The sequence below is a fragment of the Python bivittatus genome, unplaced genomic scaffold (genome assembly GCF_059951505.1).
Source record: "Python bivittatus isolate LINGU-HERP-01145 unplaced genomic scaffold, Pbiv_v1 ctg000440_np1212, whole genome shotgun sequence".
Lineage (NCBI taxonomy): Eukaryota > Metazoa > Chordata > Lepidosauria > Squamata > Pythonidae > Python > Python bivittatus.
The window spans coordinates 3,917,824-3,943,005 of NW_028277063.1; the positions used below are offsets into that span (position 1 = coordinate 3,917,824).

The 25,182-nt window shown below is 40.5% G+C and overlaps 2 protein-coding genes across 6 annotated transcripts in view; one reads left to right on the forward strand and one right to left on the reverse strand.

The window, feature by feature from the left end:
• SYNGR4 (synaptogyrin 4) overlaps positions 1–9,516 on the reverse strand; it is a 21,546-nt gene extending 12,030 nt beyond the window's left edge. Inside the window, exons 1-3 of one of the 2 annotated variants that reach the window (XM_088142678.1) lie at positions 9,282–9,516; positions 4,607–4,751; positions 2,525–2,762 (exon numbers count right to left, since the gene is read on the reverse strand). In XM_088142678.1, coding sequence (XP_087998804.1) covers positions 2,525–2,762; positions 4,607–4,702 — 334 coding nt within the window. In that variant the 5' untranslated portion in view covers positions 4,703–4,751; positions 9,282–9,516. Of the gene's footprint in view, positions 1–2,524; positions 2,763–4,606; positions 4,842–9,281 lie in introns of those variants that run through there. The other variant, XM_025169150.2, reaches the window with a different exon arrangement.
• On the forward strand, positions 6,595–24,432 carry TMEM143 (transmembrane protein 143). Of its 4 annotated transcripts, none has more exons than XM_007432146.3 (8): positions 6,595–6,833; positions 7,112–7,506; positions 9,693–9,800; positions 11,063–11,257; positions 13,549–13,685; positions 20,661–20,940; positions 22,072–22,282; positions 22,401–24,427. In XM_007432146.3, exons 2-8 carry the CDS (start codon positions 7,312–7,314, stop codon positions 22,547–22,549), a joined length of 1,275 nt encoding a protein of 424 aa, XP_007432208.1. In that variant the 5' UTR covers positions 6,595–6,833; positions 7,112–7,311; the 3' UTR covers positions 22,550–24,427. The 4 variants fall into 4 exon arrangements, with proteins under 4 accessions (XP_007432208.1, XP_007432209.1, XP_025024920.1 ...); XM_025169152.2 differs by having other exon boundaries at positions 6,813–6,917; XM_007432147.3 differs by lacking the exon at positions 7,112–7,506 and having other exon boundaries at positions 6,596–6,833.
• The last annotated feature ends 750 nt before the right edge of the window (positions 24,433–25,182 follow it).

A 25,182-nucleotide genomic window follows, 5' to 3' on the forward strand; every position in this document is an offset into this window, starting at 1 on the left:
GTGATTGTACTACTTGTACAACGAAATTAAATGCCACCCCAGTGCAGCTTTAAAAATATAAAAACCATAGAACACATAAAACACATAACACACATAAAACACATAAAACACATAAAACACAACCTTCACATTCCATATTGCACAACCCCTGATGCTGCATTAACACTGCACTATACGATAGAATTCAGTATAGTTACAGTTCTAAGATAGAAGCTATTCTTCAGCCTATTTGTCCTTGTTTTCATTATCCTGTACCGTCTGCCAGATGGTAATAGTTCAAAAAAAGAATGTCCCAGGTGGGATGGGTCCTTAAGAATGTTTTGAGCTTTCTTAAGGCAGCGGGAACTATAAAGTTCTTCCAAAGAGGGGAGAGGGCAACTAATGATCCTCTGGGCAGTGGTGGTAACCCTCTGGAGCGCTTTCCTATCTGGCACTGTGCAGTTAGCAAACCATACACAGGTGCAGTAGGTTAAAATGCTCTCTATAGTACAGCGGTAGGAGGTCACCAGCAGTTTTTCATTCAGTTGTTTCCTGAGGAGTCTCAGGCAGTATAATCTCTGCTGGGCCCTCTTAACCAAGGCTGCAATATGAGCACCCCAGGTCAGGTCCTCCTTTATGGTAACACCCAGAAACTTAAAACTGGCCACCCGCTCCACTCGGTCTCCATTGATAACCAGGGGCTGGACGTCTAATCTATTCCTTCTATAGTCCACTATAAGCTCCTTGGTCTTATTGATATTAAGAGCCAAATTATTGTCTCTGCACCACGAAAGCAGCCGGTCCACCTCATCCCGGTAGGCAGACTCATCTCCTTGGACATAAGCCCCACCATTGTTGTATCATCTGCAAATTTAATGATAATATTGCTGAAGTGAGTGGGGGTACAGTCATATGTATAAAGAGTATAAAGTAAGGGACTCAACACGCAGCCCTATGGTGAACCAGTGTTGAGGGCTGCATGTTGAGTCCCTTACTTTACACTCTTTATACATATGACTGTACCCCCACTCACTTCAGCAATATTATCATTAAATTTGCAGATGATACAATAGTGGTGGGGCTTATCTCCAAAGGAGATGAGTCTGCCTACCGGGATGAGGTGGACCGGCTGCTTTCATGGTGCGGAGACAATAATTTGGCTCTTAGAACCCAGGAACTTGAAGGACTCTACCACTGATACTGGGCTGACGAGTATGGTAAGGGGAGGAGTATTAGAAGGATTCTTCCTAAAGTCCACAATCATCTCCACGGTTTTAAGTGTATTCAATTCCAAGTTGTTATGACCGCATCACAAGACCAGTTGTTGAACCTCCCGTCTATATGCTAACTCTCCAGCCCCAGAACAAGTATACTCTCCAGCCCCAGAACAACTCCTTAGTGTAGGGGAAAATATATTGCATAAATATTTGAAAAGTGATTATGATGATGTGCCATCAAGTCATTGTCAACTCTTAGCAACCACATCAGTATATTTTTTCCATAATGATCTGTCCCTAACATGATTTTTCAGGTCTTCAACAGTGCACCCATCGCCACTGGAATTGAGTCCATCCATCTTGCTGCCGGTCATCTTCTTCTCTTTCCTTCCACCTTTCCCAGCATTAGAGCCTTCTCTAGAGAACTAGCTCTTATTATCTAAATAGTTCATCAATCTTTTGTAAATACAGATAAAGGTGGATACCATAAATCAGATAAATACATTTAAGGGAGATAAACTATCTTAAGGTTATACCTTTGTGAAGAAAGTAGTTTGAAATAGCTAAAAGACCAGAAAACAAGATAGAAAAATAAAGTGTCCTAAAACTGCAAAGTGGGCAGGGCAGAACAGAGAATTTCTATCCTTTCCTTCCATAATTGCTGAATTTGTACTGTTTCTTCATTAAGAAAACAGAATCTTGCCTTTTGAATTAAAACAGCTTCTCAAGGAAACTTATAGGAAATTAACAGACATATTAAAAACAATAAATAAAGGCAACAAGCAGCAATAAAATAACTAAGATGGTCCCAACTTTTCTGAAGTAAATTTTCTAATAGAAGATCTGCATGTAAGGGGAGAACTTGTTTTCCCTGAGAACAAGTTACAAAGCCTTGGTGCCACCATAGAAAAGTGCCTATTTCCACCACTGCTTATTGTAGATACAAATAACAAAGGAACCCAAAGAAGGGCCTCTGAAACAAATCTTAATAACTGGGTAGATTCATATGGAAGATCAGCTATAGTGTAATCACAAGATATGCAAGCTTGTAGATCAAACCTGCCAGCAGTTTGATTGTAAAATAAGGTTGACATTTTCAGTTTGATGGAACTTGTGATTTCAATGGGGAGAGGTGGTTGGGAGACACCAAGACTGCAATAGCTTGCCATTTTGGGGGATAGCATAGGAGTGAGAAAGTATGAAGACAGTTTTGCTAGATCTATAAAGTAAAATATTTAGAATATTGGGGTTTTCAGGCATCAACTATCTGCTAATTATACTGAAATTTAATCCTATGGTTTTGTAAAAATAACAAAAAAGTTACTCACTAGAGAAAGTAACATCCAGTACAAGGATGGCATACTTGATCTTGTGATTAGTAATGTAAGTATCATAGACATCAAAGCCCAAAAAGAGGAGACACTGGAGAAAAGAAAGTACACCAACTGTGATGCCATAGCAGCAGGCTGCCCCATTATCATTCAAAATACAATGTAGCTGGGAAGAGGTTGTCAAGTTTTGATATCCTTCAGTCACCAAGGAGGCAAATATAACAAGAGAGAAAACCTGAGGCAAGAGAAAGAAATGGACACGTTAAATACAAATGGCTGGATACTGTGTATGTTCCATGAAAGATATTTTTTGTAATCAACTCTTGTAACTGATCCAAGAATCAAAGTCTTTTGAATCTGCACTGAGACAAAAAGAAAAATCAAATTGATCATTCTCCTCTTCTATAGCCAACATTAGGAGCAGGGAAAGTTTTTTTTTATTTCCAATGGCCAGAGCTTTACCTCTGCCCCAAATTCAAAGCACATATACTTTTATATCACAACTGAAATAAGGAAGAAAAACAATGGCGGAGAATGGCTGGTGTGGGTCTTCCGGGCTGTGTGGCCATGTTCTGGAAGTTTTGTTTCCTAACGTTTCGCCAGCATCTGTGACCGGCATCTTCAGAGAGCAGGAGCACAGACAAGAGCAGTTCTCTCTGTGCCCAGGATGATGTGACCCTTTTGTGGGTATTTATAGAGATCTGAACGGGGGAGATTAGGCAGGGTTTTTTCTTAGAGGAGAGTCTAAAAATCAACAAAACCTGGCTACCAATCCTGAAAAATACAGCCTGCAAAAGGTCAACAAACTCAGCTCAACCACCAGGACGTGTGAACAGTTCACACAATGAACATACTAATCAGCCCCAGCAGCCACTTGTTAACAACTCAATAGAAGAAAAAACCCTGCCTAATCCCCAGGAAGATACACAAATATTCTGACACCAAAACAAGCAGCCACTCGTTAACCCAAACCCCACACACACCCACACCCCCCATACCCCCCAACCCCCCCACCACACACACCCAATCCCCCCCCTTCAGATCTCTATAAATACCCACAAAAGGGTCACATCATCCTGGGCACAGAGAGAACCGCTCCTGCCTGTGCTCCTGCTCTCTGAAGATGCCGGTCACAGATGCTGGCGAAACGTTAGGAAACAAAACTTCCAGAACACGGCCACACAGCCCGGAAGACCCACACCAGCCATCGTATTCCGGCCGTGAAAGCCTTCGACAATACAATGGCGGAGAATAATTTTCCAGGCAGTCCACCAAGGTGCTATTCATATGCTGACCTGAGTTCCTTATGGAAAGGGAGGCACATGACAAGAATTATCCTATCTCCTCCCCAAGACAATCCACTCCAATCAGCTCAACAAAAAGTTATGTGGAAATTCATGAAATCTGGGGACTTGAGCCCATGCTGAGCCATATTCAAGTCCCTCAAGGACAGACTAACTGCATGCAGCTCACATGCCTTGAAGGTCTCCACAGATTTGATCAGGAATTTTGTTGACATCCTGCTCTTTAAATGTTTGCTATATTTAAGAGATTTCAGCAGACATGAATCTTATTCAAATCATAGTATGTTGCTTTGAACTTAATAGCTGGATCCTAGTTAAAAACCAAAATAACAAACCTTATTTTTTTACAAGTAGCACAAGTTTGTATACAAAATGATTACAATAAGTGAAAATGGTATGGCAGATATAGTCAGATATATGTAATTCTGATTCAGATAATAGAATTTGGTCTATAAACAAGGAAATGAGGAATGTGGGCACAAATTCTAGGAACACTAGAATTTCATGGCTTCTGGCAGGTCAGCTTTATAAAGACAATTGTTTATAAAGTCCAGGATTGGATCATATTTGAGAATAAAAATATTGTGGTTATTTCTGATATAGCATAACTTATCCTGATAATGTGTTGTGGTAGTATCTCTTTGACATTTGATTCCTATGTAATATTTTAAAACATTGTGAAGGAATTCTGAAGTTAAAACTGCATCAGAGACTATATGCGATCCTGAATATAGAAGTCAAGAACCCATCATTTAGTACTATTATCTTGTCTCACCCCTGCTAGTGTTCTAGCAACAATCTGAGGTTGTATGAAGAAATGCACCATGTCATGGTCTGATAGGTCCCGCAAGATTGAAACCGTTTTTCTCATCCTGTAGTTGTCTTTTTGTCATTAGAACAAAGCTGGATCTTGAAGGTTGCTGTAAATTGAAGTTGGGAAACGTTATCTAGATTTGAAGAAGGTAATGCAAATATTGCTAGGATTCTACCTACCAACACTGAATATTTAAAGAAAGTATAGAGTTGTTTTTTCAGAACTCTGTTCCTGCCCTAGCGCACAGTCTGCTGGCCTCTAATCCACCTACCAAGCATGTGAAAGAAAGTCAACAAAACTGTGATTATGAAATATTAGAAGCAATGTTTAGAATTTTCATTATCTTTTAAGATAATGTGGCTTTTAGTTAAGAAATGTTCTTTCAGTTGCACAAAAAATGAACTAGCAGCATTTAGTGAGTGACAGCCATCATTCTGATATGTGACTTTTATAACATAATCCTATTTAGACAATATACCTTTGTTACCATCACTCCAAGATATGCTCCAGAGCCTTGACCATTGAGTGTTCATGCATTCTTTGAGTGCATAGTGTTGAGTATCATTTCCCAGTTCATACTTTGTTTCTTAGGGGGAAAGAGGACTAACTTATTAGCTAGCACACCCAACTACTGAGAAGCATGAAAATTCAAACACTGCTCAAAATGTGTTATTTAGTATGCCTTTTCCCTTTGTTCTCAGAATCTAATTTCATGATAAGTGTTGTGAATCTAACTAGTTTATCTGAAAAAAATTATGTGCAAAAAAGTTTTAGTATTCAGTATTTGTTGAGTTATTCCCTTCAAAGGAATACACTTACCTATTTGGTTGTACATATTTATTTCTCTACAGCAAATAAGACATTGATCTATATTTTAAATTCCATGGGTAAATGCAACCCTAAACATGTTCCTTTGATCCCTTTTCCAACTTAGAACCATTGAAGAATAATGGTTACAGTGTTTAGGTTTAAAAGCAAGAAGATCTGCAGTGAAATCTCTGCTCAGCCAGACTTACTGGGCAATTTTGAAATAGGCAGTTTCTGAACTGTTGTTAGAATAAGATGAGGGAAAAGGATGTGCTTGTGGCCCCTTATTTCTTAAGAAAGAGCAATCTAAAATATAATATGTTGAAGTAAATTGCTTCTTCGTGGTAATTATACTCCTGCTTTATGTTCCTCAATATTCAACTATGGCTATATATATTCTTTGCCTTGTGGAAAATATTGTAACGAAGAACCCAACCTGTGTCCCTTATTTTTAACTTAGTCTTCTTTCCTCAGCCTGGAGTTGGCTTCACATAATCCCTACTTCACTGTCTACACATTATGAATGTGGAAGTCCAACACATCTGGAAAGTGGCAGGTTGGAGAAAGCTAAGAAGCCCAAATATAAACATTGTGAGGGACTGCATGGTAAAGCCTACTCAGAAATGGAGGACTTAGCGCTCTACATTTTCCTTATCCTTTTGAAACATTTTGGAAGCGACATCCTTCCTCACTTACCCCTTGGGGAAAGTGAGGGAGTGGAGTTTTTTTCCCGCCTTTTCGATCTCTTGTCATGTTCCCTCCCCCCGCGCGGAGGGGGGTGGAAAGAGATAACAGCGTGTGAGAGAACTCGAAGCCTGAGTGGCCGGGACAGCTGCCATTCCCTCTTTTCGAACGCTGGAGCGTTCAGCAGGGCAGTTGGAAATGACTGTTGAGGGTGTTGGACTTAGAATGATGCCCGCGAGGATCCTACAGAACCCCGCATGTGCGGAGGGGAAACTGCAGTCTTAGTTGGAACGCCCGTCCGAAAATGGGGCACTAGGATGCTGTGCGCATGCGCATCTTGGAAAAACTCGAATGGAATGGGGAGAATTTCCGATGGTGTGGAATTCTTTTGATTGTTGCACACGCCTAGTGGGTTGGTATTAGAGACAGGAAAGGAAAAAGCTATAGAACAAACACAGCTTCTCTTAAATAGAAACAAGTAACGTTTTCAGTTTCTCCCATGCGGGTGGCTCTTCTAAATTTTCTATCTCTAGTTGATAGGCTCATCTGAACCCGCGGCGATCGATATAAGCCACTGCGCAAGCGCATAACGCAATGTGAAGATTCTGGGAATAGCTGAAAGGATTAGAATGAGGGTGGAAGGGAGAAACATTGTGCGCATGTGCCGCCAAACTCAATGTCAGGCTTCTTTTTAAAGGTCAGAGCTCGTTGCTCCAATAATGGACTTTTTTTTGGTCTGAATTGTGTGTGAAGAGGAAAAAAAAAATAACCTGCTTAGTTTGTAAGTTGGTGGGCGCGTTTAATTTCAACAATTCGCTTGATTTTTTTTTTTAATCAGTGACTTTTAACACGTATTGTTTTGTCCTGATTGCGAGCCTGATTTCACATGCAATTGCGGGGTGGTGGTGGTGGGGAAGGTATCTTGTCATTTGTGCATGGTACCTCCGTGTTTAGCTGAGCATTCTTTACTTGCAGCTTATCAAAAGGTCAATTTGCTCTCCATGATTTCTCAAAGCCTCCTAAATTTGCTGCTTCAAAGGGTGCCTGCCACAGCTCTTCAAGCAGCCTGTGTCTTCCAGTTTGCAAAATAACGTCAGTTTGAGGAAACTTAGCAAAGGAAGATGGGTATGCCTGTGCTACCATTTTTAAACTATTAAGCTTTGAACTCTCCCAGAATGCTGAGTATGACACGATTTGCCCTGGGGACCAGGATTTTAGGGTTGTCTTTGCGTGGCAAGTCTTCCCTTGCTGCCACGATGGCGAAATATCGGAAGATGTGGAAACCAACAGAACCACAGAACTGGGCACTGGATTATCAAGAGAAATACATCCCGTTTTCCAAGAACCAACTTGTTGATGCCCTAGTAAAGGTAAAAGTAGGCTTCTGTGTCAGTTCTGCCATCCCTTGAATGCATTGCACGAAATTCAGAATCATCCCTCAGCTTTCACAATTTTTCAGTGCCTCAAAATGGCAAAAACAAATTTTGGAGTGTGGAGGATAGCGCTTGGTAAAATCTCAGAAGCAAGCAAAATGCCTTGCCCCTTCTCATTGACAACACAAGCAGCAATAGTGAGAAATGTTATAATATATTGTATGCCAGTTTACTTGATGTGCACGATTCGCTCAGATTGCAAAAGTTAGTTCCTTTTGGCCCAGTCGGTGCTTGCTTTAGTATATCAGAGCTCTGGAGGCAGCCCCCTTGCCTGTTAAGCAGAGTCTCTCCTGAACATATGGAGCATGAATTAAGCTGATCTTAAAATCTTGCCCAGATGGGATGAACTACATGGGTGAAAACGCTCTTTGAAGCTAAGTGCTGACCTTGTAAAAGCTGAAAAGTAGAGGAAACGGTTTAAATTTTGCCAAACAAATGAAAAGCAAAGAAATGGAGGAAAAGCATAGCATAGCATATGGAGAGGAAGAGAAGGCAGCTATCCTATGTATGATGAGTGGCATGACATGAAAAAGATGAAAGGGATGACAAATTACAAGCTTTTGTAGGAAGGAGAAGGAGATGTAAAAAGGGATGAAAGAGGAATTCTAGCTACAATTGCTAGCTATCTAAATTCCTTGATGGTTGAGGAATAGCAGTGTCATAATTTTACCCTGGAAGCATTTTACGTCTGCTTTGATTGTTTGGTGTACAGAGTCATATCACAAAATATACTTTGGTCATTTAACTTGGGAATGCTCATATTAGAATCACTCCAGAAAGGTAGAATGGCCTTTACCAAACAGAAGCAGTCCAGATACTGACCACAGATTATGCAAGTTGTCCTTAAGGTCTGGAGAACACTGGACAGCACTGATTTGGAGGATATGAAGTGAATTATCCTGAAGTAACTTTACTACCAGGCAGATAGGGATTACACTCAGAGTATTAAGCCCTTTGCAGTTTGGACCTGGATTAGTGCTAAATTATAATGCTTATTTCCCATAGGGAACAAATGTTAATATTAAGCATAATGATCCTGCCATATATATTTATCCACCTTGATAATGATGTATGAAACTTCTAGAAATTGAATTTTTTGCTTTCCTGTCCAGGATTTCTTTGTTGCCAGATGTTATTCCTTGTTGACAACTCCTGCTATAGTCGAGAGTAGAAAGGTGGAGAAACATAAAAGCAAGGACTGGAAATCTGAAGTCTGTCTATAAAAGTTTCTATTTTTTTTCTCATTGATGGAGACACAAAGCATATCATAGATGAATAATTTCATTATTGCTATAAAGATGTTTGAGATGCAGGTTGCTATTAAATCTGTTAAAATATATGGCTTTAGAAAATTGCCTTATGTCAAGTCTGATTATATATCTATCCTAATCTGCTATAGTTTCAAGAATATCAAACAGAAATCTATTTACTATTCTTTTTGTACTCCTTTTAATTGGATAGAACCAGATTTTGAAACTGGACTTTCTACATGCAAAGCATGTATTCTGTTACTGAACAATCCTCCCTTCTCTAATAGATAGAAACTCATAATCTGGTACTGTACACAAATATTCCAAGATACATTAATTACTAGAAAAGTCGGCTGGCTGATCTGTTATCCAAAAATTCATCTGCCGAGGCTGAACTCTAAGCAGATGCCAATACCTCAGTGAAGATTCAAACATGCAAATGGAAGAATTTAGGCTACTTACCATTGTAGACTACTCTTGAATTGGGGAAAGAGGAATTTCTCAGGAGCTATAACTGCAACATTCATACTGTGGGTATTATTGCATTATGTGTTTATTATTATTATTATTATTATTATTATTATTATTATTATTATTACAACAACCATGTATTTATGTAAAAAGAATTTATATCAAACCAATCTGAAGCTGTATTAAAGAGAAGTTGCTTGAAATAAATGGAAAAACTTAAGGATGATAGTGCTGCAGCAAGAGGATAGGCCATTAATTCACTGCCACAGAGATGACAGTGCCCCAGAACTGAGTAAACAGTTATATTTATTTTGGTACTGCCCAAGGAATGCCTCATTAAACAGACTGCTTGCTTATGGCCGTTTTAGGGCTGAGCTGGGTCACCTTTTTCTCCTTTCTCAGGAGTTCCACTCTTCTAATCGCGAAGAACGCCTCTCATTCTTGCAGTTTGTGTCTCAAGTGGACTCGTCACTTGTACCCCATTACTACTCTGTCCTGGAGCAGTTAAAGGTATTTGCAAACTCTGTCTTTGCAGGCCCTGTATTTATAAAAATTATTCCTGTCTATGTAGAAGATGACGAGGGAGGACAACAACGGTTAGTAAGGGTGTTTAGCATTACTGAGGCCCCCCAAAATATTTGCCTGTATTTTTTAAAAAGCCTAGCCTTTTAGCATGTTCCTAAATAAAAATAGATCCTACCAAGTGGGGTGGCAGAGGAAATATGGGTCATTATGTCCCTCTTTGGTTGGGCTGCTTGGCTTCCCTACTAAGAACAGGTAGAGGTTTCCTTTTTCTTAAAATTAATATAGAAATGCAAAGGGATGGAGAAATTGAGCGATCCATCCTCCCTTCTCTATCTTCTTGTTATAAATATGATGTTGTGGCAACTTGTATCAACCCTGAGCGTGGGTCAGATTGTAGTAAAGGCATTCGTCTGTCACAAACTATAGCCATGGCTTGTAGTAGGTTAGTGTATTTTTAAAAAATGATCCAGCATGTTGTCTGAATCAAGGCCAATAGCTAGCTGATACATTATGAGGCCACTGGTCACCCAGGAAAATAGGGTGCAGGAATGTCTGCAGCTGCTCCTACAAGATCTCCCCTTAGCTTTCACCCTCTGTGGGGACTTTGTTTTGAAAATAAAAGGGCTGGGGAAAATTAGCAGTACTGCATTCTGCATGTTATGATTCCAGTCTTGACCAGGAATCAAGACTGACATTTATTTGCTTGCTTGCTTGCTTGTCTGAGCAAAGGTTGCTAAGATACTGACCCCCAAGGAGATGGAATGATAAACTGTGGCCAGCATATTTGCTCTGTCCTCTAGTACACATTTACTGAATGAAAAATCAGGAGGAGTGTGGTAGCACCTTTTCCAGCTAACACATTTTATTAAAGTTTATGTCTTTAAATATGTGTTAGTCAGAAAAGTGCTGCCAAACTTCTGATTTTTTTACCACCACAGACTAACATGGGTCTCCTCCTACAATACTGTATTTACTGGATGAGTGTCAGTGAAATGTTGCATTCCTATTGTTGGTGAAGAAAAATCTGCACTTTCTGCCCATTCAGCATGGAAACTAAATAACTGGTGGAGAAAAGATGGAATAATCCATTTCTTCTACACCTGCTTCTTCGCCCACTTGCATGAAATTTCTTCTTGTTGATTTTGATGATTTAGATAATAAATTGCCCATGGTGACCGGGGATAGAACAAGGATGCTATATTAATACTAATTGCATTAATACTCCCACTTATGCCTTCCCCTTCTAGACACTCTATACACCTATTAATCCTGACCGGGACACACTTCAGGAGTTCTATTTGACAGATGCTGAACGGTTAACAAAAGAACAGGATGTTTTGGCCAGGATGGAACCACTACTGGATCAGGCCAACTTCAACAAGCTGTCAAAAGAAGCACTGGCTTATGCACTAATTGTCAATCACCCTCATGATGAAGTCCAGGTGTGGCCTGCAAAAAGGTTCATCCCCACCCCACCTTTTTCCTCCAGGTGTCCTGTCTGTGTTATATGTGAAAGAGAAGGGGATAGGATGAAGCAGTCCTGAAATGCTAGAACAGACTGACATTTTAAATACAGATAACCCTTGTAGATTTCCCCTGACAAACCCTTTGTAATCTCAGTTAGTCAGGTTCTCTTCTTACCCTCACGTTTGCGAGGATCATTTTAATGTGCGATTTCCCTGCCTGCAATGTGAAATGGAAAAGTTTTCGAAAGTTTTCGAGTCTCATTCTCTCGAGCCAAGCCCACCACTTTCCATCATGTTTGTCTTTTGAGACTCTTACAACTAAAATTCAAATTCTACCCCTTTCCCCCTCTTTTAAAGTTTAGTGAACTGGGATTTTTTAGGCTGAAGAGATGAGATTACCCACAAAGGCAAAATATATGGGTGGAACAAAATCCTGGAATTTCTTTGGGAGGCCTTGGATCTCTCCAAGCCCACAAATAAAAATTTCAAAACTTCTCAGTATTACTCAGCCTTTTGCTTTGCTTTACTTGGATCTGATCCAGCAGCATACCTTTTGAAGGCTACTAAGACACACATTCTCTTTCCATTGTAGCTAGCCTGGTGCCAATGAAACAGCCATCAGCAGAACATGAATATGACAATTTATTTGTGTTCCTCAACAAGCATAATAATTATAGATAATCATATTAAGAGGCATATCTGATGCTGAAGGGAATATATGAAAAGTTTAGCCTTATTCACCATAGATTTGTCTTTTAGCATATAGCGCTATCTGAAGTGGTCTCTTTGATGTACCTTATTCATAATTAACATATAGCTCCTTTATTATTTAGAAAATTATATGCTCCCCATTATCTTTACAGCTCTGGGTGTCTTACAAGACATGGTAAAACATTGCTAATATCCATTAAGAAATTAAAACAATCAATATAGAGCACAAAAGCCAGAACAGTAGCATTAACCGACTAAGAAAATAAATATGTTTTGAATGTTTATGCATACAACATTATTTACTGTGGTTCTTTTTGGTTAGTGACAGGCTATCTGTTGGCTGCTAGGGACCATAGTTTTATTTACTGCCAAGGCAGTAACACCACCAGACAGGTAGCTGAATGGTATTAAACCTAAAGGAAGACTTACACATTTTATTAAGAAGTTGTTTTCTGCTGAAAAAAAAGCAGTAAATCATGTATCTTGATAGTTTGCTTCCAAAGGTTGATAGTATGACTTCTGAAGGCCACCAAAAAAAGCTTTTGGGGATCTCATTCAGTTCACAATTTGCCTATCCTTTTGGTACACTTTGATTTCTTTATTTTTGCATTTGTTTTGTATTTGTTAGAAAAAATATGAAATTTTATGAAAAATTAAAGAGCAAATCAAAAGCCAAATTATTTACATTAGGCATGGAATTCCCATTACAGATGTAGGGTCTTGCCCCACTAGCATCCAAGCATGTGATAGATATGCCTTGGCATCTTGGGGTTTTGTCTTTGGGAGGGGCATTTACCCATGCAGTTACCTTTATCTTCTTCACAACCCATAACTGAGACAGCCTTAACTTGTCCTTAGATGTTCCAGTGCTAAAGTGGTGTTTTCAGCCTTAAGCCAGCAGTATCCAACAGCAGCTGCAAGGTATATAAAATTTGTTACACTTTGCTCCCCATTACCCTAGAGGCAGTCAGGTGACCCATTGAGGTTGGGATCAACCTGAAACTATTGGTCACTTCAGGCTGGGGCTATGCCTGGCCTTTCCTCTCAGATCCCTGGGTGCACTTCACCATGGCCATAATGCCATAGTGTTTTGGAGAGTAGGAAAATCCATCCCTTTCAAACTAGATTTGCCTGTTGTAGCATCCCTTTCTGGAGTTTACAGACCAGCTATGAGTTGCCAGACAGCTGTTTCATGGAGGTAGTGAATTTGAAAGCTACTGTACTTGCCACTTCCCAGAGGCTGCTTGACAGGTGCTATGGGAGGTAGCCGGCTACAGTGGAAGAATCTTTCAAAACCAGTCTCTCTGATCAGCAGCTTGGGAAAATACTGGATTTTGACATGCAGCTTGATTCACATGACAGTACTGTAACACTCTTTCAAAACTTACCTGGGGAAACCCACAGATAAGCAAGCTTGAGCAGGTAACAAGTATTGACAGCTGGCTTCACCTGTAGTGCAGAAATAGATGGCTTGTTTCCCATCATCTTGTGATGTTCAGAAAGGGGGAGTCCCTAATAATTGCATTTTCATGTCAGCTCTGACTTCCTTTCTTCAGGTGACAGTGAATTTGGATCAGTATGAATATATAACATTCTGGGCTCTTGGCCAGCGGATAGGACCTCTGCGAGTGATGACTGCCACTCGAGCCCAGAGGAGGGGCTTCTTCGGCACTGCTCGGATTCCTGCAGACAGGCAAGAAAAAAATGGTCTCCTTAGTATCTGTTGCCACCTGGAGATCCTTTTGGGGGAGTATTCCCAAGACTCTGCCTTCTAACAGGTCAGATTTCTGTCCATCTAGCTTGGTGTTACCTACTTTGTCTTAAGAGCAATGATGGAACAGACCATATACTGGCATTCTGATAGTCTGTGTAGGGGCTTAAAAGGACTCCACCACCAAATATTAAGGGAGTCTTGTCCTCAAGCTATTCTTCAGCCACTGAATTCAGAGGCATGTTATCTCTGATTCTGGAGGTAGCCTAATACCCATTTTCCTCACACTTGTCAAGATGTTCCAGTCACATGTTTAGGGAATAAATTGGATGGTTTGATGAATTTTTGTGGTTCTTTCCCTGTCTCATGAACCTGAGGCTCTTTTCTTGTAAAACATATGCTCTGCTACTGAGCTGTGGTCCCTCCACCCGGCTTTATGTGCGGTTGTAAATGAGATACTGTATATGGAATGCTTTAAAACTTGGGAGGAAATGTTTTATGAATACTAAGTGAATTATTCATAAAGTAAGCTTACTGATTTTTTTTTTTTTGGAATTTCTGTTCATAGAAAATTGAAAAATATATTCTCAGAGACAAAAATAAATCTACTTTCTTAAAAGTTATATGTCTTCATCAGAGCGTCTGTGCATCAGACATTAAGGTGTGCCTGCAGAGCCTTTTTTAGGACATTCTAAATCTGAGCTGCATTTTGGCACTCTCTCCCACCATACTAGCTCTGAAAGGGTTGGATTACTGTACCCCAGTTCCTATGGATTTTAGCTTGCTGGCTAGGGAATTCTCAGAGTTGAAATCCACGTATCTTAAATTTGCTGAGGTTGAGAAACACTGATTTAGATCACAGTGAAAGCATCTGAAGATGCATTCTCTTCCCTGCTTGCTGTTATCCTATTCATTGTGAATTATTATTATTGTTGTTATTATTATTATTGGTTGGTCGCACAGTCAGCCAGATGTTTAGACTGGATTTGGCATTTTTATCCACCTATTGAGTCCTTCCCTAGGCAGAAGTTGTCGCTTGTTAAAGGTATCGTTGCAGGATATAAGCTGTTCCAAGTAAAGCTGCCTTCTGCAATTGACTGATGGTGATTTTGTCAATGCCGATGGTGTTCAAGTGGTGCTTCAGATGTTTTGGGATTGCACCCAAGGCACCTGTAACTATGGGTACTATCTTTGCTTTCTTTTGCCATAGTTGATCTAATTCTATTTGCAGATCTTTATATTGTGTTCTTTCTCTTCTATTCTGCTGTCTCCAGGTATTGCAGTGTCCACTATCCTGACTTTTTTGTGTGTCTTATCAACAGTTGTTAAGTCTGAGGGGTACTGTGTGGCAGGTGCTCGTATGTTCGAATTCTAAAGTTCCAGAGCGCTTTAGCTTCCTCATTTTCTATTACTAAGTCTGTTTTGTGGTCCCACCAGTTCTTGCTTGCAGGCAAATGGTATTTCTTGTAGATATTCCAATGCACCATTGCTGCTACTTTGTCATGCCGTTGTTTGTAGTCAGTCTGTGCAATCTTCTTGGAGCAGCTAACTAGGTAGTCCAGTGTTTCTTCAGCTTCTTTGCAGAGGCGGCTTTTGCTGTCTGTTGCTGTCTTCTCAGTTCTGGCTTTATATGCATTTGTTCTTAAGGCTTGGTCTTGTGCAGCCAGAATTAGCCCCTCTGTCTCTTTCTTCAACTTTCCTGCTCTTAACCATTGCCAGGTCTTGTTGTTATCTGCTTTGCCTGCTCATTTTTTTGTGTACTGGCCATGTAATACTTTGCCTTGCCATGTCTCTTTTCTATTCTTCATTTGGTCTTTCTTGTAGGCCAGTTTGGTCTCTTTGGGACTTAGTAAGCTTTCATGGTGTACTAGCTTCACTGCATCTTCTTCACTGTCCATCAGATATTCTTCCAATACCCTTTTTTCTTCTTCAACTGTCTGGTGTACTTGCAACATTCTATGCCCACCTATGCTCCTCAGTAAGTAGAGTCTGTCAGTGTTGCTGCGTGGACATTGGGCATGATTCATTGTCATTATTTTTCTGGTCTTCCTATCCAAACCTTCTCATTCAGCTTGAGTCCAGTCCACTATTCCAGCTGCATAGCTAAAGACTGGAATTGTCAAGGTGTTAATTGCGTTGATGGTATTTCCTCCACTGAGTTTGGACTTTAAGATCATTCTTCTGAAGTATTCACTACTAACCATCTTGATTTCAGTGTGCTTGATGTCAACCTGAAGGATGCCCAGGTATTTGTAGTGATCTTCATCCAGACTCTTGATGTTATTTCCATAGGGCATCTTGATTCCTTCAGTTTTCACTATTTTTCCCCTGTTGATGGTAAGAATGGCACATTTGTCCAGTCCAAACCCCATTGCAATATCTTGGCTGTATATTTGGACAGTGTTGAGCAACAATTCTATTTCGGATGGTGTTTTTCCATACAACTTCAGATCATCCATGTAAAGGAGGTGGGATAGCCTGGCAGATGTTTTTGATGTTTGATAATCATGGCCTGACTTGTTCAGTATTGTTGACAGAGGAATCAATGCAGTGACAAATAGTAGTGGTGATAGTGAGTCTCCTTGAAAGATTCCTCTCTTGATGTTAACCTCTCCTAGTCTATCACCATTGACCAGCAATTGTGTCTTCTGTTGTGCCATTGATCTTTGCACAAAGCTTCTGATGTTTCTACTGACTCCTGTTATTTCTAGGCACTTGATTATCCAGTCATGTGGCAGGGAGTCAAATGCCTTCCTGTAATCAATCCAAGCTACATTCAAGTTGATCTTCCTTCTCTTACAGTTTTCCAAAATCATCTTGTCAATTAGGAGCTGATCTTTTGTTCCTCTGCTGTTTGGGCGGTTTCCTTTCTGCTCAGTTGGAAAGAGCTTGTTTTCAACTGGGTGCTGTTGGACTGCATCAGCTACCACACCACTTAGCAATTTGAAAGTTGTTGGCAAGCAGGTAATTGGCCTGTAGTTGCCTGGTGCTGCCCCTTTTGCTGGATCTTTCATTATCAGGTAGGTTTTGCCAGATGTTAACCAATCTTCAATTTCACCTCCTTGCAGTATGTTGTTAAACTGCTTGGTAATGAGTGGGTCCGGACCAGTCAGATGCAGTTCATCTTCACCTGGTGCTGACCAATTCTTGATCTTCCTTGCCCTTTTCTCCACCATTTCTGCTGTTATTACAAGTTCTTTCATTTCAGCTTCTTTTTTTTTCTTATCTACCTTCTTTATCCAAGCTGCATTCTTGTTGTATTTCTTTGGATTGTCCCATAACTGCACCAGAATTGCACTGTTTCTTCTTTGTCAGGTGTTGACTGGTTCATTGCAGTCTCTTATTATTATTTATTTAATAATATTAAATATATTTATTTACATTATATATATATATATATATATATATATATATATATATAATATATATATATATAGAAAGTATTAATATTTTTCATTCTTATTATTTAAATGTATATGCCACTAAATTCCCAACAACTCTGTTGGATGGTGATACATGTTTATATGTTTAATTTGTCATCTACAACTCAGTTCCTAACTTGTAATGGAAGCCACTACACCATTACAGCTATCTGTGGGTTCTAGTCCTGCCTTAGGGATGAAGCTGGTTGGGCGACCTTGGGCCAGTCACTCTCTCTCAGCTCTTGGAAGAAGAAAGGGCAAACCACTTCTGAAAAACCTTGCCAAAGAAAACTGCAAGGACTTGTCCAGGCAGTTGCCAAGAGTAAAAAAACTGATTCAAAGGCACAAATAATAAAAATGGAAGCCTTATAAAAATATTCATTCTAGAAGATCCATTCTACCCCATTACAGTAGGATAGCAAGGAACTTGATGGCATAGGTAGGAAGTTGTATCCCACTAGGACCTTCCTACTTTTTGTCAACTATTTTTATGGGAGAAGATTGCACTAATGCTGAGATATTTCCTGGAGGAAACTGAATTTGAAGCAGCCCAGATTTTTCAAGAGGAAGTGGCTCACCTATTAGGCATAACAAAATACTATATTGATTCTTCATGAGTTAACATAGCAAAATTAACATAGCTTGGCACAGCAAACAATCATGCTGTTTGTTTTTTTACAAATTATGGCAGGTTTGGTTGCCTACTTGGACATGCTTGGCTGTGATTGTCCAGGTTGATTAAGGATGCCAGGCAACATATGACAGTTCTGGCATTTGATAGCGTAGGACTGTTCTGAAGCAGAATAGATTATAAAATGGTCTGGATTCAGAAAATGAAAAATAAGGCTTGCCACATAGGTCTCAGTCTTTTAACTATGGAAGGCTTCAGCCATGGAGATGGGAGTCAATTTTCAGCAACCAAGTTGGGGTACTTTTAGTTTTCATCTTAACAAGAATAGGAATCTCACAGAAATGTTCCCAGTTCTCCACATTTTCCCAGTCAGCTTTGAGGAAGCATCATTCATTTCAGGGGCAAAGATATTTGGGGATAAAAGTATAAAATGATGTTGTTGTTGTTATTTGTTGTTGTTAATTTTATGTATACAGTATGCTGTTTTCCTCTCAAAGGGGATTGGGTGATTTGGCTACAATCACTTCATCTTTTGTACAAACTTTTTTTTTTCAATTGTTTGTTCCAGATTTTTGGGTCCTTCAGATCATCTATGTTGGCAATACCCTGGCATTCTGTGACCCATATCAATCTGCCATTTTCTCAGGGCTCTTGTATCAGCACCCCTCAAGGCCAAAATCTGAAAGTTTTTGTCAGAAGAGGTAATTGAGTTACTTCCATGCCTGGAAATGATCACTGGTTCCTAATCCAAGTATTTCACAATTCTCAAGATGATAGACCTTGTTTTTTCTCTTGTATTTCAGTGATTTTATCTAGCCATGTCTGTCCCATAAAGTGATGATGTACTTATTCTTCCCTTTTCCTGCTTGCCTACAGAGACCGGTTTGCCTAAATAGTTCTCTGGAATTCCTACTTCCATATGAACATTTGGCGAGATCACTGGAGATTTCTCTGTTTTCCTGTAGGAGATTGGCTGTTGCAATTCAAGGCCTTTATCTATTGATGGCTCCAAAAACTTTATGAAGTACGTGGCCATTGTATTCTGGTATTTCCATCTCTAAAGTCTGCACATCTTTATACAGTATTTGTACAATTGGCTCACTCTTTGTGGCACCATCTAGAAACCAGATAAGCTTGGATATCGTTTTTATGTTAAAGAGTCTTTCTGCTTTCAATCTTTCTCTAAATTTGGAGTCATCATCTCTGACTCCTCCCAATTTTAGGGCTTACTCTCTTCTGTTTGGGGCATATTCCTTGATCCAGCACATTTCATCTGCAGGATAAAGTGTTTACAATATAGAAGTCAGTACATGAGTTTCACATAGTGCCATGTCAAACTCTGTGTTGGATTCAACAGCTGTCACAATATATGTTGGCCACAACCATGTTAATAGATTATGTTCTTCTACAGATACAGCATCAATGGTTCCTTCACTGCTTTCCAGCTCCTTTTTATCCTCAAGCAAATTACCCATTCCAGCTCCACTTCAAACTTACCTCCAATGTTAGATTCATTCCAACAGCTTAACCCAAGATTTTTCTCTCAGAGCCTCTATCAAGCTCCTCATAATGGATATGTCTTTAGCAAGTTGGAGAGTTCATTGTTATGGTCTGATTATAAATACCAAATGGTCACAGTTGGTGATCCTTCAGTGTAATGGAGCTTCTGGTGGTATGGAAAGCCCTCAAAACGTTTTAGGCTCTTGACTCAGTGGTACTTAGCCACTGACAATACCATTCTTTTATCTGAACCAGCACAAAATCTCTAAAAGTTATCTTTGCATACTTTATCATACATTGGTATTTTAAGTTGACAAGGCACTGATCTAGAAGAATCCACATTTTTTTGGCAATGATTTGCCAAAAAGGGCTTATTGGTTTTGTTGCAGTGAATGTATAGCAAGTGATTTAATTATCATGTCCACTATATAATCTTCCTCTGTCAACACATTGTAGGATGCTGTCATGCTAGCTGTTCCCTCATCTGCTGCAGCACTCCTGGATATGCCATGCTTTGACATCTGTAAAGCTCTTCTGGCTGCACTGGCAACCTTTATAAAGCATTATCAATTGAAGGATGCATTTGGATGGGTAGAGTTGTCTTCACAGGCCTTATCTACCACCTGAAAGTAAAGGTTGCTACCTACCCTATTGTGATTGTGTAGCTGTGGTTCTTTGAGTGATGATCTGTGATCTGGGCATTCATGTGACCCCCTTTCCATCCTGTGTAGTTAGTCATTCCACTATGGCTGTTCGTGCTGGCCTCAAGGAACTCAGGTAAAATAATGGTAGCTTTTCAGAACATTCACATGGTAGAGGGGCACACCAAAATCAGCTTAGCTCTAGAATGTTCTGAACTGGATTGTACAAGCACATGAACACCTTAATATGTGAATGCATTGATCGTCTCTCAAAAGACCAGAGTAACAGGTCAGCAAAACTTGTTCTTTTTACAATATCTTGTTGCGGAATTTAGAGCTTTAGTCAAGGAAGTAGAGGGGTGGGAGAGAGAAACTTTGAAGTTACTAATCAGTGCAGGGGTTGGCATCTTTTTCAGATGGCCTAGATGCATTCCTCCACAAAACTAAAAACAACCCTCCCAACATCTGACAATTTTTTATCCCATTTACCACCAGTATCTTGTCCGAGGACACTGAAGTCACATTAGATTTCAGCTTTCATACATAAGTTCAAATGGAAAAACACCAAAATCTTGGGTGATTCACTTTTTTCACAAAATCTCAGCCTTTTTTAAAAAGTAGAATTTTTATTTGTTTTGGGGAGTCTGCCAATACTGTCTAGGAGTGTGATAGACAATGTTCAGTTGGCCCTCATCTGAAGAATCTGTATGCAATTTTTTAACATCAATTTTCTTAAGTTCCTACTCTTTTTCTTCCAATCCAGGCATTACTTCAAACGAGTTATAGTGGCTGCCCGAACTAAGAATGCCCATCTGGTGCTGAAATGCTTCAAGGACATCCCTCTGGAAGGTCTGGAGCAGCTGCTGCCATCTGTCAAAGTCCGCACCTCCATCTTCTACAGAGCTCTCCTCAATACCATGCTGATGGTGAGCGGCTTGGCCCTCTTTGTCAACGTGGGCATGGTGGTGCTCTCAGACCTCAAGATAGGCACCACTACCCTGCTCTTCTTCTTTGCTGCCTTAATGGCCTTCCGGGCCTGGAAGGTAGGTTAGTCACCAGTGTTTCCAGAAGCTCAAAGCTGTGAGCCAGCAAATATCCTGTTCAGACCTTAAATGTAATTAAATGCAGTAATATAATGTTTTAATAATTTTCCCCTTTCTGTAACATGAACAATTATCATTCATTGGCAATTCTTGAAGGAGCTCTTGGGGGCTCTGGACTAGGGAGATGAAGAGGCATGATTATCCTTGTAGGAGCAAGCTTAATTTAATTGAGGTTCTTCTAGGGCAGAAAAGAGGCTTGGCTTCTATCCCATACAGCTGTCAAGAGCTTTATGGCAGAACACATGTCTTCTGCTTAAAGGAATCTCATGTGGCATGGCTGGAAAAGCTCTTTTTCTTTCAATGTGTGGAGAGCTGCTGCCAGACAGACAGCACTGAGATAGAAGGTCTCTAACTTCCTGTATAAGGAAGATTTATGTCTTCCTGCAGACCTTTTGGCTTTGTTTGAATAAATATCTGGGGGAGGGAGTGCAGACCTTGGGGATAATGTTTCTTGGGATAAAAACTGATAGCTGCAAAATACTCTTGATACGGGGGTAGGTAACCTTTTGAGGGCTTAGGCAATATTTAACTTTTGGGGTTGAGAGAGGTTACAGTGTGAAGGGTGATAAAGGCAAAGTAGACAGACAGTGTCATGCATTGGATGGGGCTAGGATTTTCCTTTTTTTTCAGGACTTTCTTTCAGGAAGCAGCAGGCTGGGGTTTCTCTGTGCTTTTTTAACAGTTAAATCTGTTTTAGAGTTTGTAATAGTTTTTGTGGTTCCTGCTCCAATGGCAGGAAATGATGCCAGCAATTTTCTCCATTCTTGTCTCCTAACTTCAGGAGTAAAGAGAGGCCACTAAAAGGGAGTCAGACTTTACCTGTTGCGCATCACGACCCGAAAGTATTGCACTCCCTTATTGGGAGTATCAATGAACATTCTGCTAGGATATCATAAGTATGCAGTGTCATTCCCATTATGTTACAGAGAGGTGTGTGTGCACACTCTGGTGTGCTTCCTCCAGGAGGCATGGATCTCAGCTTTCCTTTTGCTGTGTCTCTTGCACGTGTGACCCTCCCCTCCCCCAAACGTGGCCTCCTAAGGACTCAGATATCCTGCATTCTTTTGATAGGTCTTTGGCCAGCGGCGGAACATCCACTCTCTTGAGCTGGTGCATATGCTGTACTACCGCAGCACCTCCAACAACTCAGAGCTTTTGGATGCCCTCACTCTGCGGGCCCAGGAGGAGCACGCCAAGGAAGTCATCTTGGCCCACAGTTTCCTGCTGCGGTGCCATCCGCAGCACCAGCACCCCTTGCCAAAGGAAACAGGTGTTGAAACAGGTATTGTCTAGCTTTGATTCCTTGGGCTGGGATGGGGTGCCCGAAAGAAAAGGAGCCCTTCTCTGAGAATAGGCTTCAGCTCCAGTAAGGTCTCTGACTCATCCCTTTGTGTTTGCAGACTCCAAGCCTGTTGAACATCTGAGGGAACAGGTTGAGGCTTGGCTGCGCCTGCACTCTGGGCTGGAAATAAACTTCTGTGCCGAACGTGCCTGCAAGCATCTCAAGGAATTGGGAATTAGGGGAGCAGCCTATCCTGTCATTAGATAAGAGCTTCCTGGGGTTGTTTTAGTTGGTGTTTGGGACTCTAAATCAGCCTTGTCCCCACTGTCAAACCCGTGGTATTGAGCATGCCAAATTTTGAGGTCAAGAGGATGGAAACACTCATTTTTCCAAAACACTAAGAAAACAGTGCCCTGTGGTGTAATTACTCATGGCACATAGATGCTTGGAAGCTATTGGATTTCAGCTACTGAGATGTGCTTCCTTCAGCACCACATCTTCTTCCAGATATCCTGCTGGAAATGTAATGTCAATATGTGCATGCCATGAAAATACTATTTGGGGTACAACATTAAGCCTCATTTTACAAAGCCATAATGCACCTCAGATTCTCCTCTTTGCGGAGAGGGGTTTCTTGCTTTTAAAATATCCCAGCACTTTTTATTATACATGCTACTTTTTTTTTTGTTTTGAGCTGCTTTTCTTTCCCCAAGGAATGAGTGGAAGCAGTTTACATTTGAAATGAGCACTGTGCAAAGCAGTGAGTCTCTTTTGCATTTAGGGCAAGATGGGTTTTTAATATCATGAGCTATCCTGCTGGGGGCATTTCTGAAAAATATATTAACTCACTTCTATAGCACTTTGAATTGCATAGTGTACACTTAAAGTCATATTGCATGCTAGGCTTCCTCTCTTTATTTTTTTTGGCCAGTTTTACAGAGATTGCAGAGGTTGATGCTTCCCATGCTGTATGGTCTTGAACAAAATAGTAAATTAAGGCAGTGTGTATAGAAAGATTGCAGTAGGTAAGTTTTGAATTACTGGAAGAACAGATCCCCATTCCCCTCAGTTTTGTTACTAAAGCACACTATTGGGTGGGTGGGGGCTCCTCAGATTTGAAGACTAGGAATTTGCACATGGCTAAGGAATTCTCAGTTACAGGGGCAGGGAGTGCAGTGCTGGAAAACCAGGTCAGGAAGAGATCATCATGGGCAAAATCTATGTGGTTGCTAAGAGTTGACAATGATTTGATGGCACATCATCAAATCAAAGGAATTATTGGGTGCAAGAATTGGAATGATTTTGCTGCTTGTGAACATGTGAATCTGATCTTATTCTACCTCCATGGTGACTCCCTGTACTCCTGTCTATAAGGATCAGTAGTTTATGTATGTTCAACGCATGTGTGCATATACTTGGAGAAATTAGTTCTTTATTCTAAAGAATGTTCTTGGAACAGGTGCAGAATTGTTCACTGCTAGTTGTAAGACATGAGGCCTCTCCCACTTCCCTTTCCCACCTCCCTTTGTCTCAAGAGAGCCTCTATGTTCCCTGTGGAATTGCCACAGAGAAGCATATATCAGATTTGTATTCTGTCCACACAGTGAGATTATTACAGCAGCAGCAACCCAGAATTCTCTAGTTTCTGTTGAAAGCTCAATCATAGACATTTTTTGCATAAAGATGAGTGAGGCAAGTGCTGCTTACATGTACTCATCTGGTCTCAAGAGATCCAAAGGTAAACTCGTAGTAGTATGATGATTTAGTTGAGAACATTTCCACGCTGTTCACTTTGGATCCTTCAAGTAGACCAGTGCTGCTATCTACAGTTACCTATTTCAAGATGCTAACTGAGTAGCTGTTCCGTGCTGATACCTATCTGGATGGTGGTAGGAGAGGAGCCTCAGAACAGATGGCTTTAGCATGGCTTTAAGCCTGAGCTTATCATGCCCAGAATGAACACTGAGTCTGATTATCATCTTCCACCAAATGGGAATGCTGTCATAGTTTGTGGGAGATACAGAAATGTCTCTTTCTTTGGTGCAATAAATTTTTTTGTGCATCACTGCATTTTCCTCTCTTCACTGTGTCTGGTTTTGCATTGTTTACAGAAGTTTCCAACATTTGGAATTTTGGGAACGTGTTGGGGTACTCTAGCAAAATGTCAGTTAAAGGCTTGCCTACACATAGTTGCTGTGAGGGACAGAATCAGTAATTCAATAGTACCTGTCATCTCTTTCTAGTCCCCCCCCCCCGATTTTTGCAGGACACTTGCTATTACCGTTGCCTAGCTTTGCCCTTTTTCTGGCCCAGGGGACATGCTTTGAAACAAACCATTCAGCTGCAATTGCCTATTGCTTTGTTTTCTGAGAAAGTTGTGGGGATCATCTGTGGCCAAGAAGCATTTTTTGGAAAGTAACCTGTCATAGGCTTGCATGTGAATGGCAGATGCAGTCCACCTTCCCTTCAGCTCTCAGAGAAGAGAGACAGATGTACTTTTGTATAGAGATATTTCTCTGACAGCTCAAGGGAAGATGGACTGTATATACCATTCTAAAGCATTTCTTGTTACCCCCAAGCATCAGTACCTGGATAGCTTTTAAAGCTAATGGATTGTATGTAGTCATCTAAAGCGTGAAGGTCTGTGAGTTCAATTCCTGGTAAAGGGTTTGAACCTCAGAGTAACATCTGGCTACCCACGTCTGAAGAGTCTCAATAAAGATGAAACTGATCATGTGGCCAGTTCTGTGAGTTGGCAGGTACTCAGCCCCCAAATCCTTATTTATTAGCTGTTATACTAGAATTTGACATCTGGGCAAAACAATGATTGTTTTCAAAGCAATAACAACTCTGCTTTTTCCTCACTACAGATAGTCCTCGTTTAGCGACTGCCTCATTTA